At 42.8% G+C, this 24,092-nt stretch overlaps 1 protein-coding gene across 2 annotated transcripts in view; it reads left to right on the top strand.

Moving 5' to 3' along the window:
* LOC135991580 (multiple epidermal growth factor-like domains protein 6) overlaps positions 1–24,092 on the top strand; it is a 199,209-nt gene that overhangs the window by 148,054 nt on the left and 27,063 nt on the right. For both annotated transcript variants that reach the window (XR_010606529.1, XM_065640310.1), the window contains exons 14-24: positions 2,363–2,494; positions 4,785–4,913; positions 5,274–5,402; positions 6,238–6,372; positions 7,379–7,513; positions 7,977–8,102; positions 9,180–9,311; positions 10,209–10,337; positions 11,946–12,077; positions 15,395–15,523; positions 20,256–20,384. Coding sequence is in view for 1 of the 2 variants with exons in the window: in XM_065640310.1 (XP_065496382.1) it covers positions 2,363–2,494; positions 4,785–4,913; positions 5,274–5,402; positions 6,238–6,372; positions 7,379–7,513; positions 7,977–8,102; positions 9,180–9,311; positions 10,209–10,337; positions 11,946–12,077; positions 15,395–15,523; positions 20,256–20,384 (1,437 nt within the window). In the remaining variant the exon portion in view is untranslated. The remainder of the gene's footprint in view (positions 1–2,362; positions 2,495–4,784; positions 4,914–5,273; positions 5,403–6,237; positions 6,373–7,378; positions 7,514–7,976; positions 8,103–9,179; positions 9,312–10,208; positions 10,338–11,945; positions 12,078–15,394; positions 15,524–20,255; positions 20,385–24,092) is intronic.

Raw genomic sequence — 24,092 nt, 5'->3', positions numbered from 1 at the left:
AGGGGGCATTGCCACATGTCCCATCCCAACTGGGACACATTTGGGGAACAGGGAGGCTCCCCGGTCACGGCAGGGATGGATGTGGAGGGAGGTGTGGGAAAAGAGAGCAGCTCAGCAAGAAAGGATTGGGAGGCTGCTTGGAAAAACAGGGTGTCTGCACAACAACCCAGAGGGAACAAACAGAGAGATCCTGTTCATCTTGGGGACGAGAGGATTGCGTGGGTTATTGCAATGCACGAAACCCACCAAAGCTCTTCTACTGAGAACAAACCCTTGGGAAACGCTCCCTTTCTCCTAGAGCTAGCAAAGAGGGTTTGGGGATGTGTGCGTGTTTACAAGCCCTTTTATATTAATTGCAAGTATTTTTGCTTAAGATATGTGCATTCTTGTTTGGGGGGGAAAAAAATCCCCTGAAGATTCAGATCCCTTTTGATGTTTTGGGCACATTCCCCAGGAAAAGCACAGACCCATCCGTGCAGAGCTCAGGCCAGCCAAGGGCTTGGCATAAGTGGTGGCGAACAGAGCACACGAGTACACGCGGTCACAGGAGTTGGGTGCAAAGCAATCAAGTCCGTGTGTCTTCTAGAGAGCAGCCTTGCACCCGCCTGTACTTTACGAGAGTTGGGTCTTTCCATCTGAAGGTGGAAGCTTCACCACCTACAAGTATTATGAGTTGAAACCATGTGTTTGCTGGAGTGCAGTAGGTGCTGGTGGGTCACCAGGGAGGAATGAGATTTCTTATTTTTGTTATGTATGTCCTGTGATTTTCGCTCTAATTACTCATCCGAGGACTGTGCCCTACAGGCAAAAATCAGGAGCTGGTCTTGGCTTTAATAAAAAATTAACATCTTTTTGCGAACAAAACTGTTTAAGACCTCCCAAATCACATAGCATCCAGCCGGACTCAGCGACACAGATAACTGATTGGGAAACTGATAAATGAGATAACCACAGGCAAAATTATCCGGCCTGGAAACCACAATCAAATATTTATTGACCAGTTTCTTCATGTTTTATTTATATTTAGCCACATAAATTTGGGTGTTATCAGTCATAGCTGTGCACCTGCACTTTTTCGAAAGCTGAGGCTTTGCAGCACATTATGGTTTGTAGGAAAAGATGATAGAGAAATAGAACGCTTAATGGCTTATCAAGTTCGTTTACCTCCCAAATATTAATTTATTCCTTATACTTTCAGATGTATTTTTGTGCTGCTATCTATATTATTTAAAAACTATGTTTTAGCAGCATGCTGGTGCAAGTAATTAAATATTTTCTATAGCTTGAACCACTTTTTAATATTGAAACATGAGGTTTTTGATGGTAATCTGTATTCTTCTCCTGAAGTAAGAATTTGTAACCCGTTCCAAGTGGGAGCACTGAGATTCTGGATGTCCCTGCAAGCCTGGGCATTTGTTCAGCTTCAGAAACACGAACAGTTGGGTGCTGTGACCTAGAGGAAATCTGGCCTCGCACAGACAATTGCTGGTGGAAAGCAACCGGCCCGCTGACTTGCTGTTAGCTGCGGGAATCTGCCAGCTCGCTTTCCGGTGGTATTCAAAATCCCCTTCCAAAAAGCCTCCGGCCACATCCATAAAGCCTCGAAGGCAATAAACTGGCCGTGTGGATTTGGATCTTATTGTCACCGAGGTATTTTAGAGGAGAGTAACTTTTACGTTTTATGCCTTTCTCAGTAGACCCCACAAAGAGAGAACAAGAGGGGGTGCGTGTGTGTGCTTGTATTTGGGTACAAGGGAGAAAAGGAGGGTGGAGAAGGTGAGGAAGGAATGCATTTTCATATTGCTTTGTTTTCCATATTGCTTTGTTTTCCTAGAATAGCATTCAAACTATGCTGTTAAAAATATCGCTTGACTGTGCTTAAATAGCACAACATCCACCCACTGCAAAAGAAGAACAAAAAGGAGAGCCTAGTAAGGAGAAAAGGAGATTGTCTCCCAAGAAATACTTCAAATTATATGCAATATTACTAAGCATTAGGTGCCAATTCACTTTTTCTAAAGGCAAAATATTTACTCTTAAAAAGTATTTTAAGTGCTGTTTGATGGGGAATTACAGCATTTAAGGGAGTAAAATTCCAACTAAAGTGCCAGCTTTAGTCTCTAAACTTTGAGGAGGAAAATTTGGGAATCTCCATTTGGAACCACCTTTTGGGATGACTCAGTGATATTTGCAACACTACCAATAGCAACAGCACAGATACTTTTTTCTGTTTTTTCAGACTGTCAATATTGTGCAGGCTCCTTTTTGCAGTTGTGCATCTGGAACGACAGGTAAGAGCTTGTGGAAGTATTTTCTGTGCACGCTCACCTGACCTTCTGTATTTTTTTTTTTTTCATTTCAGTTTGCCTTGATAACACTTTTGGGGATGACTGCAGCTTGAGCTGTGAGGACTGTCTGAACGGAAGCGGCTGTAACAGTGAACGCAGCGGCTGCGTTTGCTCACCCGGGTGGACAGGCATTATCTGCAATGAAAGTGAGTACGGTGTGTTTGAGAGGAGGGGACTTCCCCTAGTGCCGTGACACTGCAAATGGGTAGGAAATAAGAATAACGTGTAATTTAGTCTGTAAAGCTCTCTAAGGAGCACAGCTGCCTCATAGGCAGATCATAATTTTATTGTAATGGGGCACATTAGATAGAAATTGTAAAGGATGCTACAGTAAACAACATAAACCCCCAAACACGGGGGTCTCTGCCCTCTAGTGCAATGCAGTCCAGTGCCCTTTCCTCAGGATTTGTGTTGCTGTTCATTCCTGTTCACTCTGCTGCTGAGAAGTGCCAAGGTTTCCTGCCATGCTTTGCTGCACAACTTGCCTCGCTGACTTTCAGAAGTCCGTCCTGGCAGGTGGTGTGACAATCTGGGTGGACATAGATGCTAAACTTGATTTTTCCATTATAGCATCTCAACATCTCAACACATTGCCTTTTTTTTTTTCCCCCTCTCCGTCCTTGTGTCGGTAAATTTGGGCCTGGTTTGTTTGGTTGGTTGGGTTTTGTTGGTGGTTTTGGTTTTTTTTCTTTTCTTTTTGGTTTGGTTTTGGTTTGGCTTGTTTTGTTGGTGGTGGTGGTTTATTTTTTTCTTCTTCTTCTTTTTTCCTTTGCCTTACCATTCTCTCTATTTTTAACATAATGTTCCTGGGATGGTTAATTTTCAATATTGGGAATTGTATTTTTCAGCATTCTTTTGCCAAACTGGCCAGTGCCCTTTTAATAGCTTTCCACACTTCTTATTCCTACCTCCTGGCAGAAGGTTGTTCAGAAGTATGTGTCAAAACTGACCGGAAAGATAGAGCAGCGATTTCTTTATGTACCACACACCGTTCTTCATCCGCATTTCGGCAAACCTTGTGTGGCTTGTCTGAGCTTTCACACACAGTCTCTCTGGCTCTCTGTGTTTGAGATGGGTCTCTCCATCTCGTGGTGTGTGGCGTGATGGCCCATCGTACTCAGAAAGTCTGTGCCACCACTGATGAGACAAATAGACAACGAAGAATTATTATTTAGCATCGGTAAACAGCAGTCTTCAGGTTAGTCACCATCAAGAATGTTTAGGGGGCATCATCTCAAGGACAGAAATACAGAAAAAACCCCAGCAAATGATTGAAACCAGCAGTCTGCCCATAGTTATTTTTGGAGACTGATCGTGGGTTTGGTTTGTAAACACTGGGGATAGCTGAGAGAGTAGGAATGAAGAGGATTAAAATGATAATTTCTAGTCTGCCTAAGACAGTTCAAGCTATCAAGTTAGGATATTCTTGCTTCCGTTCGTGGTGTTCTAGTGGTGCAGGATAGATTATAAAAATTTCAAGATGGGATCCAAATTCTTTAGTTCACTTCATAAATAATAATATTTTTGTCTATATTTACAGTAGATATCCATGCATGCAATCTGGTGGAAGTCACCTCTGGAATTTAAAGAACTTTAATGTGACTGTGTTATCAAGCCAAATCTCCAATGAAGCAGGCATTGACAGTGATAAATACAATGTATAATCTGTATGAATTAGCTACATGCAATTGCTTTCACTCTTTCACTTTCTCAATATACAGCATAGTTCATGGGGTTAGGATAAGCTAAACAGTTGAGAAAACTGGAACTAAATTTCTGTAGTAATGCACGAAAGAAACCAAAAGGAAATTGATGTGAAATGTCAAGTTTCTTAATGTACATTGATAAAATGTCAGTTAAGTCAGATGACTCCAGCAACTGTATTTACTCAGGCTGCAAACAGCAGAGCAAAGCTTCATTTCACCATTTGGTTTGTGCTGCGGTGATGAGGGCTGTAGGAAGGAATCCCGTGCTGATGTGGATCCATTTCTGCCATGATCATCCAGGGAATTTCAGAGACTATGTCAGAAAAACGCAACGTTGTTTTTATAACAGTATTAGGGGGGGAAAAAAAACGTTTAAAATACTTATCTCCAAATATCCAAAACTGTGCTCTGGTTTTTAAGCTTTGTACTTTATAGACAATTTTTTTTGAGCATTGTGTGGAGGAGGGCATAGGCAGGGGAGAATTTGGCTACATCACATAGTTCTTCACATAAATAAGCTTGGCTAATTCAGATGTCCTTTTAAAATTATCTAGGAAATATTAGATGGATCTATATTACCTTATATAGAAGAATATCGACTTTATTTAGAGCCCGCCTGACTAAAGAGACTCTCCTTGCTCAGTTTTGATGACCGGAGTCTTATTTCACTTCATTTCTAGCAGAAGGAAAGGATTTCTTGGCCCATTCACCTCCCCTGCTCTCTCCGCAGCTTGTTCCCCCGGGACGTTCGGCAGCGGCTGCGCCGGCGTTTGCCAGTGCCGGAACGGCGGCTCCTGCGACGCGGTGTCGGGGCAGTGCCGCTGCCCGCCCGGCGTCCACGGCAAGCTCTGCGAAGACGGTACGGCTCTCCTCGTCTTGCCGGGGTAGCGCGATCCTGAAACCTCGCCACAGCTTTCCCCTTGTTGCAATTTAGATGGAATCGTGTCTGGTAAATCTTAGGGGCTCAAATGGGAACAGTTTCCCTCGTGCAAGACGTGCTATAACCCTGTGGCTTGCCCTGCAGTGGTTATTTTTGAATAATAGGTGGGACAAAAGGTGAGAGAAAACAAGTGCCTTGTAAATATGGGCTGTGCAGAGCCCAAGCTCAGCAACAAAGTCGGTGTGGTCTTTTCTGTAAGCGCCAACTAAAAGAGCTGATTTAATGTTCATGTTTTAACCCTTAAGAGCTGATGCCCCGTTGTCTTTGTGCATTCCAAAGGCTGCCCAAAAGGACTCTTTGGGAAGAATTGTAACAAACTGTGCAACTGCGCCAACAACGGCCATTGCCACCGCCTCTACGGAGCCTGCCTGTGTGACCCGGGGCTGTACGGCCGCTTCTGCCATCTGAGTAAGTCCCCATAATTTTTCAGATCTGTTTGTTTAACACATCCACAATGTAACGGTCTGAAAAAGATTCCACGTTGCATTCAAAACGAGCAAGACTTTGGGTTCTGCAATGAGCTGGGAGTAAGAGGAGGACATGACTTTTGACACATGCTGAGAAGCACCAGAATCTTCGTTAATCTTTTCCTCTAGCAATTAATCTTTGCCATAAGGACTGAGATTTACTGATGCACAAAAGCAAGAACTATAGGTAAGGTTGGGCTGGGATGGGCAGGTTAAAGTTAGGGTTGTTGGTGAGGTTAAAGTCTGGTTGGAACTAGTTATTGGCTGCCCATCTGGTTGGAATGTGAGCTATGGAGCAGGGCTGGCTGGGGCAGGATGAGGGCGAAATGTTAAGTGAGAATAAAAACAATCAAAACAAAAATGTTGCAAAATAGATGGTCAAGTTTCTTTGCACTTACACGCTTTATTTGTAAAATCTATGCAAGATTGAAAAATAGTTGTGTGATATATTTTTTTTCGTGGAAGCTTTTGTCTTTGAGTGTATCCAAATATGTTTTCATTCAGAAACTTAACTAAGTTTGCTTTGAAACTTTTCTGGTTTTTGCATTCACCACATATTGCTTGAAATGAAATGAATTACTTAGTATAGAATTTGTATAAACTATATTTTACACACCCACAGTTTAATAGGCACCGTTGTAGGAATGTGGATATATGTGCTGAAAGTGAAAGGAACAGTTCTGTTTTTTGCAGCAGTTGCATTCTGCAGCAGTGTGCGATTTCGAATAACTCATGCATAATTACCGAGCTAATGATTCTTTTTCATCTGGCTGCAGCCTGTCCCAGGTGGGCCTTCGGAGCTGGCTGCTCGGAGGAGTGTCAGTGCGTGAAAGAGCACACGCTGGAGTGCAACGCGAGGAACGGGACCTGCGCCTGCAAGCCTGGTTATCACGGCAAAAAGTGTCAGAAAGGTATCGTAGAAAGCTGCATTTCCTATGTCTGCTCATTCCTTTGTCCGAGCAATATTTCTCATTCTTCCTCCCGTTTGCTTTGTTCGCTGCTGCTGCTAATGTATTCATATTCTACTAATTATTTCATCTGTGGTTTTTCATACGGCAGACTCCATGAGTGCCTGATATCACACGGCTTAGAGGGACATCAAGGGGAATGCAGCTTAAAAACACAGGAGTTTTAGCCTCATCAGATGACAACAGACATCTAGAAACCAAATTCTAATACAACCATAAATAAGGAAGATTGTAGGAGTTTTCACTTTTGTTCTTTCCTTTTTCCGTGCAGACAGTAAACAAGTGACAAAACCTGTGTTTTGTGGCAGCAGGATTACTTGTAAACAGTTTCAGTAATGCTACTTTTCCTTCAGATTTGCAGGTCTTTGAATTCAACTTATTCTTTGTAGTTTTTGGGAGTAGTTCAAAGAGAATTGTATTCCACATTCATGTTTGCATGTCTCAGTAGCCCTCTCCAGACAATAATGGAGTAATGCAATAAAGATTCTCCCTTCAGATTCCAATCTGGGCAGGCAGGAATGTGTCGGGTTTCTGACACTAGTTCTTGGGGGTTTTGGAGAATAATAGTGATGATATTTAATATCTTTAGCGTACTTGGTGATGTGCTCAGTTCTGGGGAGAGCATCCCTCACCCAGCACTGGCTTTGTACCAAGGCATAGAGCAGCAGAAGGTATAGACAGATAAGAAGAGTAATTCTGCAATGGCAGTAATCGAATATATCCTTAAGTATTCTGCCACTCAGTTTCTGGCTTGTATTTAAGCAGTAACCTCTTTGAAATGTCCATGCAAGTGTTTAATAAGTACTTACACTTTGTTATCAGCACCTCTAAAATGTATATTATAATAGATTTTCTGCAAATTTCTGCCAAATTATTTTCTGACTTTTGTTCAGTTTTGTTAACCCTTCCTTTTTCTTATACATTTTCTGTGTCTACTTGCATTTTCCAGAGTGCACACCTGGCTTTTATGGGGCTGGTTGCAAACTGAGGTGCAAGTGTCCTCCTGATGTTTTGTGTGATCGTGAGACAGGAGTCTGCGAGCATCCATGTCCACCTGGGTTTCATGGAGAAAAATGCCATTTATGTAGGTACTCGCTGCCTAATTCCCTGGGAGGCACACTTTGGATGGGAAACCTTACTCAGGAAACCTACATTCAGATATAGAAGTTGCAAATTAAAGGCTACATTTGTTGTTAATATGAGTTGGCAGCTCCTCCCTGAAGCCAAACTGATATTTAGAGCCCAACAATTGCTGTGTCACTCTGCTTGCAAAGGTTGAAGTGCAAGGCTGAGGCCAGTTACTAAAACTGCCATTTGTCCAGGTAACTGTAGTTCCTTTTAAAGCTTCAGACACAGATTTTCTAGAGCTCCCTGGAGTTACAGACCACCAGTCACTGAGACACTGATGCTTATAACATAGATCACTTTGTACCAGCATAGTTCCGTTTAAAATTTCTGTTGGTGCTGTCTCCTAATGTCTTCAAAACGCTCTTTTTTTTTTTTCACTAATTGTGTCTTTTTTTTTTTTTTTTTTTTTTTTTTACCAGCTTGTGAACCAGGGAGCTTTGGGGTGAACTGCGGGCAGAGATGCAGCTGCAGAGAAGCACCGTGCGATACAAAGACGGGGCAGTGTATCTGCCCAGCTGGGAAAACCGGAGCTACGTGTGAGCAAGGTGTGTTTGGTGTTGGGCAAGGGTAGTGACTGTCTTGCGTTGACAGGGCAATACAAAGTGCAATTATTCTGTTTCTCAGCAAAACTTCTGCAATGCAATGGGTTTAATTTGCAGGATGGCTGAAGGATAAGATTTTGTGCAAAACATAGGACATCTACCACATGGGATTGGTTGTAAAGGAGGGAGCGTGAATCAGTTACTCTGACCTGTCTCTCTGCTCTGATTAATAATAGTGATTTGTCTGCTGGGCTGGGCTTATACAAGTCAGGCAAAGATATTGGGGCATTGGAGCAGCTCTGAGTCCCAGAGCAGAGCTTGGAACTGTGCTGCCGTGTGCACACAACGTGTCTCAGGAGCTGTGGAAGGGCCTTGGATAAAGACAACTATTGTGCAACCAGTAAGTGAAGGACCTGAAACAGAAGAAGAAGTGAAAAGGGAGGACTTTATTGCGGGTAATTAAGTAGCGGGTTGAAGAATGCCTCAGTGACACTGAACTACCAAGATGCTCCTCTACCACTTGCAGAGCTCTGGCTGTTGCATTCTGGAGGAACATCTGCCCCACATGAACCCGGACTGTGGCTCCCGGCTCCACAGAGCAGGAGCCTGGTGAAGGAGCTGGAGCTGAACGGAGGCTTGGGCTCCATATTCCCCTGGGCTGGGTGACCATCCTGTCCCTCACCGAGCCCGGCAAAAATACAACAGCGATCTTCCCCTCCTGCATCTGTCTGCAGGCTGCAGTCCTCTGCAGATTTCCTTCACTGAGAGCAGGAGTTAGTTGTTCAGATATATCCAAATACTCCTGGTGTTACTGTATCAGAAACCAAACCAGAAAACAGACACACAGTGATGGAAGTTGGAAGAGAGCCTTTGGATCTCTCTTTAGATGTGTTCTTGCGTGCTGCAGTACAGGAGTGTGTTTACCGTGAAAGTGTTCTGTGTCTGTAGAGATAATATAATGATCCTTTATCCCACTTAGTTTTACTATTATTTTCAAATTCTTCAAGGTAACAGCAGAAATCTGTAACTGCCTCGGAATGGAAAATGGCATTGGGAGCATCTTGTGTGCTTTTTTCCTAGATTGCCCGGCCGGCCGGTGGGGACCAGACTGCCAGTCCTCCTGTGAGCCCTGCGCCAACGGGGGCCAGTGCAACGGAGAAACTGGGGCCTGCGACTGTCCCCCCGGCTACACCGGGGCATCCTGCTCTGTGTGTAAGTCCTCACACCAGCCTTCTCCATGAAAAAAGAGTCGGTTTGATTTCTGCCCTCTTGCTGTTTTGTGAGATGCTTGTTATATTAGACACGCCGATCCGAGATAAATTATCCTTCAGCTTCAGGAATTCCCCAGGTTGTGTTTGACAGGATTTACCAGAGGGAGATTACAGATAAATGCAGATGACAAGCTAAACTTGATCCTAAATTGATGTTATCATTACAGCTAATATATGGCAACGTATACTTACAAACACAATGTGTAACAGCCACAATACTTGCATTGTAATGCTGGCTGCTTGGCAAGCGGTGCTGACCAACCGCCCCATATGGCGCTGCTCTTGGGTTATGTTTGCAGCAACACTCCTTGCTGTATATAATTTAAGCTGAAATAGTTGTGAGGACGAAGGAGTAGTATCAGTGCTATCTCTGCAGATCCACCAGAGACCATGGGAATATGCTCAAGCGACTGGTCCGTGCTATCGTGACATGGCTCCTTATCCAGCCTCCGGGCACTGCAGGATGCTCGGTGTGGCTGTGGTGCTGGCGTAGACGGGCTCGCAGAGGCAGCGCTGCTTCGTGCAAAACCTCAGTCGTGGCATATTTTTTTCTCCTTGTTAGTCACAAAACCACTTTTGACAAAGGTTTTTTCCTCCACTGTTTGATCCTGATGTGCAGAGGTACCTGAGAGTCCCTCAAGCTATTCCCGCTTTACAGGCCTTGGTCCCAGACACCTCGTATACAAATTACAGCTGTTTCTTTCATTTTGCCATTTTGATTTCTGCATTCAGCTAATGCATGTTTTGAGGGGCAAGCTGTTGCTGTCTTGCTTGAAAAGATCAGTCCGTGCCTGAGTTATTATCCAGGTGAAATTGCAGTCTGCTCATCTGTTTTCAGCCTGCCCCGATGGTTACTACGGACAAAATTGCCTGCTGTTATGCAGCTGTAGCAGCGGTGCCGAGTGTCACCACGTCACCGGAGAGTGTACATGTCCCCCCGGCTGGACTGGCCATGACTGCAAACACCGTAAGTCAAAGGCATATTTGCTCCACAGGGCACGTGGTATCTCTCCCAGGGACATAACTGCAAATGTAAGACCCAGCTCTGTTTGTTCTTAGTCTATTACAGTTTTTTAATATACTTTTGCTAATCTTATTGCTTCTGAAATTGTGTGTTTATGGGTTTGCAGAGCCTGGGTGGTTATAATCCTTAATTATCTAGGTTCAAAGTATTGAAATAGATGGCTGATGAAGCGCAAAGTATTGATATAAGCTCTTATTTCAACACCAAGGATCTCTTTGCCCAATACCATCTGTCCTGTCAGCATTTTGACTGACAGACTGTTTTGTTTTTCATTTTCAGAGCAGATTAGTTCTAAGATTAATTCTCATTTTTTCATTTTGTTTAGGGGAGATTTTTTCAACAAGTGAGTGGCATGTCCAGTTGTGGGTCTTAAGGTCACTTCTTTACTTGTGAATATAAATGCTGGGAGAAATTCTGTTCCCTGGAAGAGCAGAGCATCCTTTTGTTGACTTTAGCATTGCTCTCGGTATTGATGGCTGTGTAAGAGTGCAGATTTGTCCTTCTTGAATAGCACCATATAAATGTTAAGCCATCCTGCTTGATTCTTTCCTTTTCCTCTTTCACATATTTTCTGCTTGATTCTTTATGATCCCTTTTGCAAAAAGTCAACTGAAAACAAACCTCTTTCTAAACTTAGTCTTAAACATATAAAATCATATAAATTAATTGCCAGTGTTGACAGCAGTAACTTTTGGACCTGGCTTCTCAGGATTGGTACTGGAGAAAACTCTGGGAAAATCTGAAGTTTCTGGCAATATGCATATTTAAAAAATCAACCCAGTTGGTAACGTATAGAGCCATTTAGGTGGCTTTCAATAATGCCCTAGGCTGTCAAAAGAATTAAGAGACCATGGCAAAGAAAAGCTTTTATTTCCATTCAGGATAAGATATAAGAAAAGTTGTTTTGCAGAGATGTCTCAGTTCTTCCAACTGTTGTAGACTGGGCATGAAACAAATGCTCAACTCCAAAACCAGGTTTCTGTTGCCCTAATTGGCACTTTATTCTTCTAAGAGAAGGAGGAGATGCTGTGATACATTGTCATAATCATGTCAGTGTTACGTGATTTTTAGAACAAAAGCAGTACATTGCTTTAACAAAGAATGTGAGATTTCGCTGCTGGTGTCCATGTTGTATTTCCCGGTATTTTGGGGAAAATATGGAGGATGCTCACAAATCCATCTTGTTTTTACCCAGTCACTACTCTGGTTATGCACATTTTTACTCAGTGAGTCAACAGCTGATATTTTATTTCCATGAAAGCATGCGTTGGTGACTCTGGATTGATTGATATGGATTGACATGAATAATTATTTTTATGTGGATGGCATAATGTCTGCCTACAGACCCCTACTTCCAGCTGTAGTAAATCAGCAAAAATCGTATTTATTTCCATTGATTTGTGCCCCATGCTGCAGCTGACAGTCTGGTCCAGAGCGCCTGTATCTTAAGGGGCCATTTTGCATCTTTTCTGTCCTCTCATTTAGATGTAAAATAATCCATTAGCTGAGCTCAGAGTTGATTCTTAATGTAAATACTGTTTTTTGTCGCAGCCTGCAGGAGTGGCAGCTGGGGCCAGCGCTGCGCAAACACGTGTGTCTGCAACAACAGCGACGGGAGCTGCGATCCAGTCACTGGCTCCTGCTTCTGTGAGCCGGGATTCGCTGGGAAACACTGCGAACGGAGTAAGTTGCCGCTTTGTCAACACAGGGAATTTGCAAAACCGAGCGGCGGAAATGGTGTTTTTCCGGATAATTCCCTCCAGGAAGAGCTCCGGGCTGCGCCGCCTCCGCTCTGCCCAGCGCGTCGCAGGGCTCTCGGCTTTCATCGCGGTTAGATAGTTTCCCTAATTTGAATTCCAGAAAAGTTATTTTCAGACTTGTTTTGGACTCAACAGCTATTTTTAATGTTAATACCTTGTGCGAGTGATAGGATTGATGTGTATTTGGCTTGTGGCATGAAAGTTTCCATATCGGTTTTATTTACCCAGTTTTAGGTCTGCAATTTTTCTTCATAAATCTTTTTTTTTAAGGCCAGGCTTATAGAAATGCTGCACATGTACATAACAGAAGCAAAATCAGGAGGATTTAAAGTCCTCTATTTATTAACAACAAAAATGCACAATGGTCTCACCAGAGGCCCATGATCTGCACTAATCTGTCTCTAACAGAGGTCAATAGCAGATGCCTTAAGTGGATAAGAACAGGCATATAGATAATTCCTGACGCGTTATCCCAGGTTTCATCAATTTGTCACTCTGGAACTTCTTGAGACAGAAGCAATATCTCTATATTTACTACAACTTGATTTTTTTTTTCCAGTTAATGTGCCTATTTCCTTTTTGATTCCATGCAAGTATGTGGTACCTACTTCCTCTTGTGGCAACAAGTTGCACAGTTAAGCTGCTATCATTATTATTATTAATAATAATAACAATCTCAATGTTGTTAAATTAAATATTTTATCTACTTGTTTAACAGTCTTACAGTAGCACAGATGTAACTACCAGAGTCTCAGCAGTGTAGGCAGAATTAACTGCGGGTGTCACACAGAAATGTCAAAACAATTAATCTGGAATGGTGACTTAAAACAAAAAAAATCCCTGGAAAATTGATCTTACAGCTCTTGTTGCTGTTGGCACAGAGGGAATGGAAGGACAGTTAGTTGGGAAGACCAGCTCCCGGGGAAAGAGCTGCCAGCTCCACTTCTTTCACTCTTGACCTCTCTTAAAACAGCATCTCTGCGGGCAGAAAGTAGCCAAATAGCTGGTTGTAATCTTCTCTGGCAAGTTAATCAGTGAAGCCATTGTCACCAACGAAACTTCTGGCAACCCCTGATGGTGTGTCTGTGGGTTTTCTGTTTTATTCAGTCTGCTTTTTACCCCGCTTTAATTCATAGAACCATAGAATGTCCTGAGTTGGAAGGACCCACAAGGATCATCGAGTCCAACTCGTGTCCCTGCACAGGACAACCCCACAGTTCACACCATGTGTCTGAGGACATTGTCCAGCCTCTTCTTGAACACTGTCAGGCTTGGGGCTGTGACACCTCCCTGGGGAGCCTGTTCCAGTGTCCAGCACCCTCTGGGCGAAGAACCTTTTCCTCATGTCCAACCTGAACCTCCCCTGGTACATCTACCTCTGTGTGTGTGTATATATGTCTAAAAATGCATATACATACACATGTGTGCAAGATTATGAAAGCCATAATTCTTCGCTAAACGTGTCATGCTGCCTTGGAGGTGAGACCTTTCCTATCCCAAGAGAGCTCCTCTGCTCCCGAGGCATCTCCAGCCTCTTGCCGCAGGTCGGGCTCTTTCACGCTGCAGCTTTGGAGGCAGCTCAGGTTCTCCGGCGGGATGGATATACCTCAGCACGCATCTCAGCAACCTGAGCCTGCTCAAGCAGGGGGCAGGTTCTCTGTGATGTGGACTGTGAAACCATTTGTGAAGTGTACTGACCCATTGCTGTCACCTTGAAAGTCTCAGCTCCAGGCTAAATGCCATCGGTTTGAGGAAAGCTCAGCTGAGAGCCCCACACCTATCGTTGCGTGGGAATATGGTTTTCCTTGCATAGATTCTCTGAGCTTTGACTGAAATTTCAAGTGAAAAGAAAACACTAAGCAGGATCAAGCTTTTAAGGCACAAGTGCACTTCTATGTATTTACTCGGTAAAGTGGCGTAGGAGGCACGATGCACGATGTTCTGCAGCTTTGGGAACAGGAGGTGATGCAAGTGGGATTTTGCACCAGTTCAACCCTGGGACTGAATTTCACCTGTAAGTGCAAAAAATATATTCAAACAACTCCACATTTAAACAGTGGCCTACTTTCTGGCACAGATGGTTGAAAGCAAAAAAATACTGAAGGTACCCTGCTATCCTTCTGTCTCTCATCCCAACCTATGGCCTCTATAAGACATCCAGGGGTTGACTCCAATTAGTAGAGAGTCACTGAGCTGCAGGAGGAACCAAATTCACTCCGGCTCAAATCACAGCCCACCTTCGGTACCAAACAGGCAGCACCAAACCCACCCCTTTATTACAGACATAGAGTTGTCTTTGAGGATCCTCATTGTTTCTTGTTCTCTGTGATTCTTTCCAGATTGCCTGAAAATCATTTTGTTGATGTAAATGCAAAAATCATACAATTTTTTAAAAGACATCTGGCAATAATTTATGTAACTCATTTAGAGAGTAGTTCATAAGACCTTCAAACATGAGTAGAAGCCCTGTAATATTGTGTTTAGCCAAGTATATAACTATATTTCAGACAGTCCAAAATATCTAGCGTGAATTAGGCAACTGGCTTTATTCTTAATTGATTTTCCTTAATGCTGGAAGAAATTATTTTCATTCTCAAATGTTGTTTTCTTCTGATAGTAAGTACCATGCAAATCTTTTAAAACTCTTTACGTTAACTACTGTGGAAATGTAATTGTTAATCTGTCCACCAGATATGATGTTTTTGCTTGAATTTTTCAAAGCAAAGCCTGAAAGTAAAAGATGCAGCATTCAGTTTAGAGCTTTCCAGAGGAAACCACCATGTTTCATATTTTCTCCAGCTTTCTGGGGAAAGGGGATTTGCAGGAAAACAGAGGATTGGGCCTCAAAAGGAAGCACAGAAGCAGGGAGCTTTCTCTCTCCTGGCTGATGAAGTCTCAGGGGAGATGTGCACGTAAGCAACTCCAGACCAGTGTGCAAAGTGTCATCAAGCAGAACCTGTGAAGTTGCAGACTTTGCAAGTATCGTCTGATATTAGTTTTCTGTGCAGAATTTAGTCTTTCAACACCCTGGTGTTTTTCTAAAATAGACTTTAATAAAAATAGCCCAACTTACCTGGACCCCAAGGAGAACACTTAATCACATCAGTTTAAGGCATTACCATTATGCCTTGATTCTTCTCTTGGAAATAGTAGGAATTCCCATGTACCTAAAAATTCCCCGTTGATCCCTGACCTGCTCCAGAATTAACCCATCATCTGATTTTGATTCCTGGGCTGCAGGGTGCCCCGAGGGAAGCTTTGGCCCAAGCTGCCGGTCCCGCTGCCAGTGCCAGAACGGAGCTGCCTGCGACCACGTGAGCGGAGCCTGTACTTGCACAGCGGGCTGGACGGGAACCTTCTGCGAAAGAGGTACTGATGCTCCCCCCGGTCCCTTTCGGGTTTATGCAGATTGGAGTTTTTAATGCAGAGAGCTGGTTTTACAATTTACAGCGCCTGATCTAAATAAACCTTTAAACTTAATTGGAAGATGATACTGAAATGTGCGCTTCCATCCTAACTCAGCAAAGCATTTTGGTGTGTGCCTAGTGTTGGGCACGTTGTTTTAGTGTGGTTAAAATTAGGTGCATGCTTAAGACCCCTGCTATATCACAACTTTATGAAGACACTTTGTGAGCAGACTCTTTAACTATGGTAACACTGAGCAGAAAGATGTTAGTCCTGCCTTAGACTGGCTTGTTCCTAGTTCATCTCTGAAACATTTTGCAGAAAAACGTGGATCTGTGCACCTTCCCAAAGGAACTCTTTAAGAACAGATACGCTTTTAACTTTAATAAACCCAAGAGATCATCTTCGATTACCTGATCATTTGGTAAAGTGCTGGAAAGGTTGGCTTGGATTCCTTAGATACCTTATTGTGAGTCACTCTTGGGCACCATCTAGGGAGGCTGTTGTGATGCTGCATCATTGTGCAGATCATAAAAAATACAGTCTTGAATACCACAGAAACAGCACATAGTCAGACATATTGAAGTGTAAATGACTTAAGAATCTACAAATGAAGATCGTTAAACCAAAGTCACGATAATTTTGCTTAGAAAGCAGCTGTATCAGCCAGTTTACAAAGGCTGATGGAGGGAAGCGGCAGCACTCGCAGGCGGCTGCTGCCCTCTGATGGGAAGGGACCCGCTCCACAGCCTCCCCAGTAACCCAGCACCCCGCTGCCTGCAGTTCCGATACGGCTTGTTCTTCCCCTCTCATTCTTCCCAGGAATTATTTATTACACAGCATAAATACTCTTTTCAAAGTTCTGCTGCAAATTGCACCTCATAATTTGTTATATCTCCACTATGTCCTTCTTTAAAATTATTTACTTGAACTCTGCTTTCGTAAGTCTATCCTTTTTTTTTCTTAATTCTTTTTTTTCAGTCGGAAAAGCAATATGGTTAACTGCGTTGTGCTGTAAATCTATTAATTCCAACAGGAATCAAAATGGGGACAAAGAGCCTGAATATCCTTTGCCACAGTAGATGTGAGGAATACGGAGAAGCCTGGGTGACATCTATTGGAAAGAAAAGTAAAAGTCTCTGTTTCCAAATCAGTCATGTTGGACGTTTTTTTATCTTTTTTAGTTTCCGAAAGAAGATTGTGGAGGGGAGAGCAGAATTTAGCACTTGCCATTCATGACCTTACTGTTTTCATAAGATCCTCTTTTCTAGATGTTTTCTCTCAAGCAGGCAGCGTGTTTGCTCCGAGCTGGCCTGTGTTACCTTTTCACATAGGAAAGTTCAGCCAGAACGGTTTGGCTGCTTCCAAAAGGTGAAGACGGAGGAGAAATGTGTGGGTGGTTTGCCCTTGGTAGAACCTTCTTGGCACCTTTTCTCTGAGGAGCTGTAGCACTTCTGTTTTTAGCGACTCGGAGACAGGCAGGGTTTCCTTCTGGCAGGGATGTGCTTTTTGCCGTCTTGGCATCCACCCACACTGGCCAAGCTCTGCGCTTTGCTGACAAGAACACAGAGACTGGGACCTGCTGTGGCAGAGCTGCCTTGGGCTTCTCACGTACTGCTGATGCTTCATCCCGTGGCCAGGAAGGACTTTTCCATCATCACAGGAATGTTGAAACTGAAACTTTTGCAATTCAGAGTCCTAGGAGAGGACAGTACCTTACAAAATCTAATATTGATTAATATTAATATTAATACTAATATTAGTATCAATATTAGTATTAATATTAATATTAATACTGCACAATGAGTGCACTTGAACCTGCAGTTGTTGCTTCCGGTATTTTGCATTGTGGCAGCAAGGGGTCCAGATTCAAACTGAAATTGTAGCAGTCCCAAAATTCACCTTTGAGTGTTTTTGCGATTGGTTTTCTTTTTTTAAAAGTAAAGCTGTTCCTTTTCATTCATTTGCTGCCTTCAGTCTGAAGTAGGGCTTTATATCTTTACACGCCAGTCCCTGTTGCAAAACATCACTTCAGTGGCCATTTCCATGTTCTTTATTCGCTTCCTTTGCATTTTCTTGAAGGCAGCAAGTGATACAACCAGAACACTGAAAAATAATGTGCATTTCTTCACAAGGTCTAGCATTACCAAAGGAAAATGAATCATTTTTCATGGTTCTTTGAGAGTGATGCTACTAGCAATGCTGCTAGAAATCGTTTTTATCAGAGTGGAGAATGTTGTATGCCTGGGGAGAAGGTACCTGAGGCACACGTGGAGTTCTGGCTGCTCCTGAACTGAAGCAGCAATTAATACCTCTGCATTCCTGGACTGTGCAAGGGCAGTAATCACAGCAAAAGGTGGCTTTGGAAACCCTTTCGCTATCCTGTTAAAGCACAGATAATGCGAGTAGCGTTGTCTCCAGAAAAAAACACCGAGCAAACCAAGTCACCCTGCCCTGCACCAGAGTTGCTCTGCTCCTGTTTGAGAAGGCAATTGTTATAATTTACTTTAATTCTGTAAAGTGCTGAGCATCTGCTGCTCCCGCTTTGAAGGTTGTGATTTTCTTCACTGCACTGTAATTTTGTTTAATTTCGTTCCCCGCTGCTCTCTGGTGTGTGTTGTATGACCCAAGGCATGTTTCCAGTTGCGGGATCAGGCCAACGGAAGAATTATCCGGTTCGCTGCTTGATCTGACTGAATATCCCAAAATGCCACACAATTAGGCCACAAACTGGAGGCAGCAGAAGTCTTGGACTTTTCCTGCACTATATTTATTAATTGTTGCACTAATAACAGCAACGTATAGCCCTTGTGAAGTTCAGCGCTCAACATTTGCAGTAGAACTGCTGTCTACATCAGCTCCACCGCAGGACGGGCTGACTGGGCTTCTCTCTTGGGATTTCAGCAGTTAATCATTATCATCATATAGCCCAGCAAGATTTCGTTTTTAATAAGATAAAAGGGAAAAAGAAATACCATGCACATCTAGGAATACCTGACAATGCTGTGTAGTTCCTACATTAAACAAACAAAAACTTTTTCAGCCTTTAAAGTCACCTGGGTTTAAGCAGGAGAAGTCCTCTCTCGGCTGCTGTGCCATACGTGCTACTGAAACATAATAAATAAGGATGTAAAGATTGAAACCATGTGCTGATGTCTCTTCCTTACAACTTGATAACAGTTCTCACCCCAGTACAAACTGAGCAGAGGTTGATGGATGTGTTACAGTTTTGGAACAGTATGAGGCACTTTTCTGTTTTTCTGAGGCTTGGAAAGTGGAATAAGCCTGAAATCTTTCTTATGCCAGAGAAGCAGCTGCAGTCTGGAGAGGATGAAGGGAGGAGCAGCCTTTTGGTTTCGAGCAGATGAAACAATCATATATATTATTGCTCACAAGCTGAGCAGGAGCTCTGAAAATAGAGAAGCCAAAGCAGATGTGGCAGATGTGTCGCGCTGCCGTTGTCACTGTCTGAAGGTCCAGGTTTGCCTCTATCTACAGATACTGATTTTTTTCTCCGCTTGTACCCAAAGCAGACAGCAGTTCTTTCTGTTAGAGGACTGAATTTACAGTTGTGGAATGGGCAGTAAGAGTAGCCTGGGACAAAGGGCCTGGGCATGAAGAATAAAAACAAGTCAGGAAAAGGGACAGGAGAGGCCAGTAGTGGAAGATGCATATGGATACGGTGACATTCTGACCTGGTGGAGGGCCGTGAAATTAGTGCAGAGCATCACTGGGTAGTGCATATGCTGATAATAGTCATAAGACTCTGTTGGAAAGCCTGTTGTTCTGATTTCATGGTAGAAGTGTGCGAATTTGGTTTTCAATATGACTTTATATTGAAGAAGGAGGACAAAGAGCTAAGTTTTATTGAATAACTGCTTATTTAATGAGTGCCGTCGCTACTGAGACTGAACGATTCAGGGGTTCTGTGGAAGGAGTGACATACAATTGTGTGTCTACAGGTTCATTGTCATGTAGTATAACATAATTATGCATGTACTTACATAATGTCAACACAAATACACATATATGCAGACAGAGAAGTTAAATTAAGGCAACATAATTCCTAATTATTTTTTCTAACTCTGCATAGTAGCTCCTTCAGCTCCCTGGAGTTGTACTGCTACACTTAATTTGACTTGGTTTTCTCTACTCATTCTCTTTGCAGGTTTTCATTTCAGCACTGAACTACAACACTATGTCTTATGTTCACTGTTAAAAAATCTTCAGAAAAGTGTCAGGAGAGTCAATGAGAGCGAAAGTTTTGCATTTCAAAAGATGGGGAGATCTGCAGGGATGGCCCGCTGGTCTTGCATTATGTTGAATTATTTCCTTTTTCCTCTGTCCATTACAGAAGCACAAGTACTGGCATGTGCGAATCCTTTTTCTCTCCTGTTTTATGGCTTTTTAATATATTCTCAGCTGTGTCTTGCTATGCAGAAATCCGTTGCTTGTATAAAATGGGTCACAGTGTGTTTTGCTGAGATGCACAGAGCAGAAAAGCTGAGGCTTAACCCTGGAAGCAACTTTAGCTCTAAAGCGTCATCACAGAGTGACGAGTGACAAAGCGTCTGTGAAAAGATCAGCAGTGCCTTGTGGTTTTGGATCTATAAGCTGGAGTTTATACAAAAAAACCCAAAAAAAAATCAAAAAAACAACAGAAACTCTGCTAAAAATGGCTCTTTTCCACTTTCAGCTTGTCCAGATGGATTCTTTGGGCTCGACTGCCACCAGGTGTGCAACTGCAAGAACGCTGCCAGCTGCCACCACGTCCTGGGAACCTGCCGCTGCCTCCCGGGCTGGCGGGGACAGACCTGCGAGCAGCGTAGGTACCACCCGCGCTCAGCATCCCGCCGCGCTCAGCATCCCGCCGCGCTCAGCATCCCGCTGCGCTCAGCATCCCGCGGCCCGGGCCCCACAGTGCTCACACGGCTTCTGCTGGGAACGAGGGATGACCTCCCCGGGTACAATTTTAGATTTAGGCCACGTTCCTTTCCAAAGATGCCAAAAAAGGGAATGACTTTTGGTAGCTGTGTAAATAATCAACTTCATTTTTATTTTTTTAACTGCTGTTGGCACTTGTCAAATGTTACAAGCATCAGTTTTTAAATAGCTGAGCTGTCTCCTGCCATATGACGAATCTCTGCTCTTTATTTTTGTGCAACATTAAGAGATGAAATGTTATATGTCTGTTTCTGGTGTATCTCATCTAATCATCCGTTATAAAGTGACAGATTACAAATGTGCAAAGTGGAAAAATCAGAGCTGTGACTATTGTGTCATCTGAGCATGACACAATAGTTTTTCAACTAATTCTTAGAAAAGATGTAGGTTGTTCATTGTTTTAGGTTTTTTTGTGTTGTGTGGTTTTTTTTTCTTTAAGTCAACTTCCTAGATTTTTCGCAAGTATGGCTTATCCCACAATCTTTAAGCCAATAATGGTTTTTTTGTATGTTCATGCATATGCATATACAAAAAATCAGCTCTTCTGAGAAATTGTTTACCAGATTTCATGGGAAATTAAATTATTTTCTTTAGCTACATGGCATTACACATGGAGATCACCGAGCCTATTTGCAAAATTTAGCAAATATGTTGGGGTTTTTTTTTAAAGATTTTTCAGGTTTTAGCCTCTCAGCTTCCCATTTTGACTTGAGGATGATGTCATGGTCTGTACTTCCTTTTGAAAACATGACTGCCGGCTGTAGGACTGGGCCGGAGAGCTGGGGACCAAAGCAACTCTACAAGGAGCAAACTTTTGTTGTTAGAGAACACTTTCATTAGAGTTCTAAAGACTTCTGCAATAGAAAATCAGTTAATTTTAGAAAACAGAAATAATTATACTTGTATTGAAATAATTCTATTCTCCAGCCATATACCATGTTACAATTAGCACTGTTTGAGGGCTGTGTTTGCTCTTCATTTTTCCCTCATTTGCTCCCACCACACAACACAGCCTGTCTTCCGAAAGGGCTTCTCCTGCAAAATCCCCTGTTCTTTTGATTTACAGGAGAGTCAATGCTGGTGAATCTTTCCACCGTTTAGACATTTCTGCAAACATCCCACCGTTGCAGCCCTTTTTGCCCCCCTTCATGGGTCCCTCCATAGGAACCCTTGGCTCTCCGCGTCCCACCGCCTGAGGACAGTGATGTTAATACTCCCCTGTGGTTGCAGGTTAATGAGCTGACTGTGAAACAAATGCAGAGCCAGAGCCACATCGCCATTCCACAGGGCAGAAAAGCTGCTGCTGAACACGTACAATATTTGCTTCTTGGTCACAGCCCATTTTTCCTGCCCAGCCACGGCATTAGCACCGTGTCACCTTGGCCCTTCCCAGCTCTTTAGACTGCATTAGGGACAGGAAGCTTTGTTACATATTTCGTTAAATTCAATTAAGGAATGCAGCTCTCTGTCAACAGCTGTCTGTGCCCCCTCTACTCATACAAGAAACTATTTATTCTCTTGCACCACCGCTATTAGAGCTTTAGGCCAGGTTGATTTATTCATTGTGATGCTGAAGAAGCCAAAGTCTCCAAGGTTTCCTTTGCCTGTACGTAAAAGAGCGAGGTCAGTTAACAGTGCAAAGAGTAACCTGCTTTTCTCCTGGCTTAAACGACGAATCTTCATTTTGATTTTAAGACTGGACATGGGCCACGCTGCTCCAAAGCTGCTCGGAGTGAGGCAACTGTGGGTCTGATTTACCACTCTCCATCCTTGGTGGGTGTTTAATATTCACCTTGCCGGTTCCTGGGACTCGCCAGCTCCAGCAGCTGGACAGACAGCGCTCATGTTCAAGTAATCAGATTGCAGGCAATGTGCCGGAGGATATTGAGGAATAATTTTGACATCATGGGATTTGAATTGATCTTCAGACGGCCATGCAGTGTGTTTTATACGCTGCTATCTAATTATGGGTGATACAGACACTAATGCCTTTTGTTGAAGCTGCCAAACACTTCCCATTACAAGACTCTGTTTTTCAATTGCTTATAAATGAATTATTTTAATCTGGGTTGAAATCTGCCAAGCAAGACCCGCCTCAGCTTAAGGTTGTGTTTGGCGATTTCTTTTTTATTTTGGGGCTTTGTTTTCTTTTGTTTTGGTTTGGTTTTTTTGAGTATCTGCCTAAAATATTGTAGGTTTCCAAAAGAGAGGTTTAGGAAAGGTGTATGGCTTATGTTAAAAAAAAAAAAGTTTAATTTAACTGTTCTGTTGGCTGTCATGGTGACTTGCTGATATAGCAGTGAGGACTTGACGTTTGGCATCTCTTTGTGCCAGAGATGTAACCTTCCTTTCTGTAAAAAATGCATCCAAATTTTGCGGTTTCCAAAACCAAACCAACAATACACTAAAAAAAAAAATAAAATAAAATCACATTGTGTATGGATTGTAGAAGCTGAACGCAGTTCGGCGTCTGCATTTTGCCCTGGTTCTGTTAGTACTAAAAATGTCTCTTTTTGGAGCTCTTGGGGCTCAGCAGGATCTTCACAGCAGCAGTTTCTTGTGGTAAAATAAGTGCACATTGGTTTGCAAAATACACGAGTATGGAATCATCGGCTCTGCCAGAATCTCTGCTTGGGGGCACTGATAACTGGGGGTTTGATATTTCATAGTGTGTGAGCTCTTGACTTTACAAATCCTCTGTTCATTTAAAGCCAAAGATTCATTTTGGAGAGAATAATCCACAGGAGCTGCATGAAATCAGACTGTAGATTCTTAGTGCCCATCATTTCCCTGTGTTCCCCAACACTTTTGGAGGCTGTTGACTTCTAGTCTGGAAGAAAATCAGTTTCATGTGTTCCTTACCCTGCGTGCAAAAAGGGATTTTAAAGACTGCAAACGAATAAATCCTTCTCTTAGAAAGGAAAGTCACCAAGATGAAAAATTTGAAGCAGGAAAAAGTCTAATAATTTAAATTTTTCTATTCCTTCTTTACTTTGCAGTCATCATGAAGAAAGAAGAAAGGTCCCAGGAATATTTGTACATTCAGTTGAGGAACTTCATAAAATAGCTTCAATATATCACTTGTTATCTTACACTTCAGAAAAGTAGTTTGATAATCAGGATTATCCTGCCAAGAAGCTAAAAAAAGTTTGTATCCACCCAATAGAATAATTACAATTTTGGTTTCCAGAAATTTCTGCTTTCTTACCAGAATTTTCACTGGAAAACTCTTTTGTCTTCTCGGCAAGCATAACAAGAGATTTGCACGCATACTCCAAAAACCTCACACGAACCACTAGTAACCAGTCAGGGGACCTGGTTCTGAGCTGGTTTTTCCTTTGGCTTGGTTATGATATAGTTCTGGTCTGTATCGTGGAAATATTTAGTTCTGCTCCCAAAACGGAGCCAGAGGTCTGTAGGACGGGCTGAACCTTTAACTTGGCAACCAAGCCTCATTTGCAGAACAAACTTTTAACTGTGATGGGACTGAGCTCCTGCACTTTCTTGTGGTTTCAGTGTGGTTGGGGTCCAAGCAATGACAAAAATGAACCCTGTTGAAAAGTCCTGGGAGAAATGGTGTCTGTGAGAA

Source organism: Caloenas nicobarica, chromosome 8, assembly GCF_036013445.1.
Source record: "Caloenas nicobarica isolate bCalNic1 chromosome 8, bCalNic1.hap1, whole genome shotgun sequence".
NCBI classification, from domain to species: domain Eukaryota; kingdom Metazoa; phylum Chordata; class Aves; order Columbiformes; family Columbidae; genus Caloenas; species Caloenas nicobarica.
This window is presented reverse-complemented; position numbering and strand designations above follow the sequence as displayed.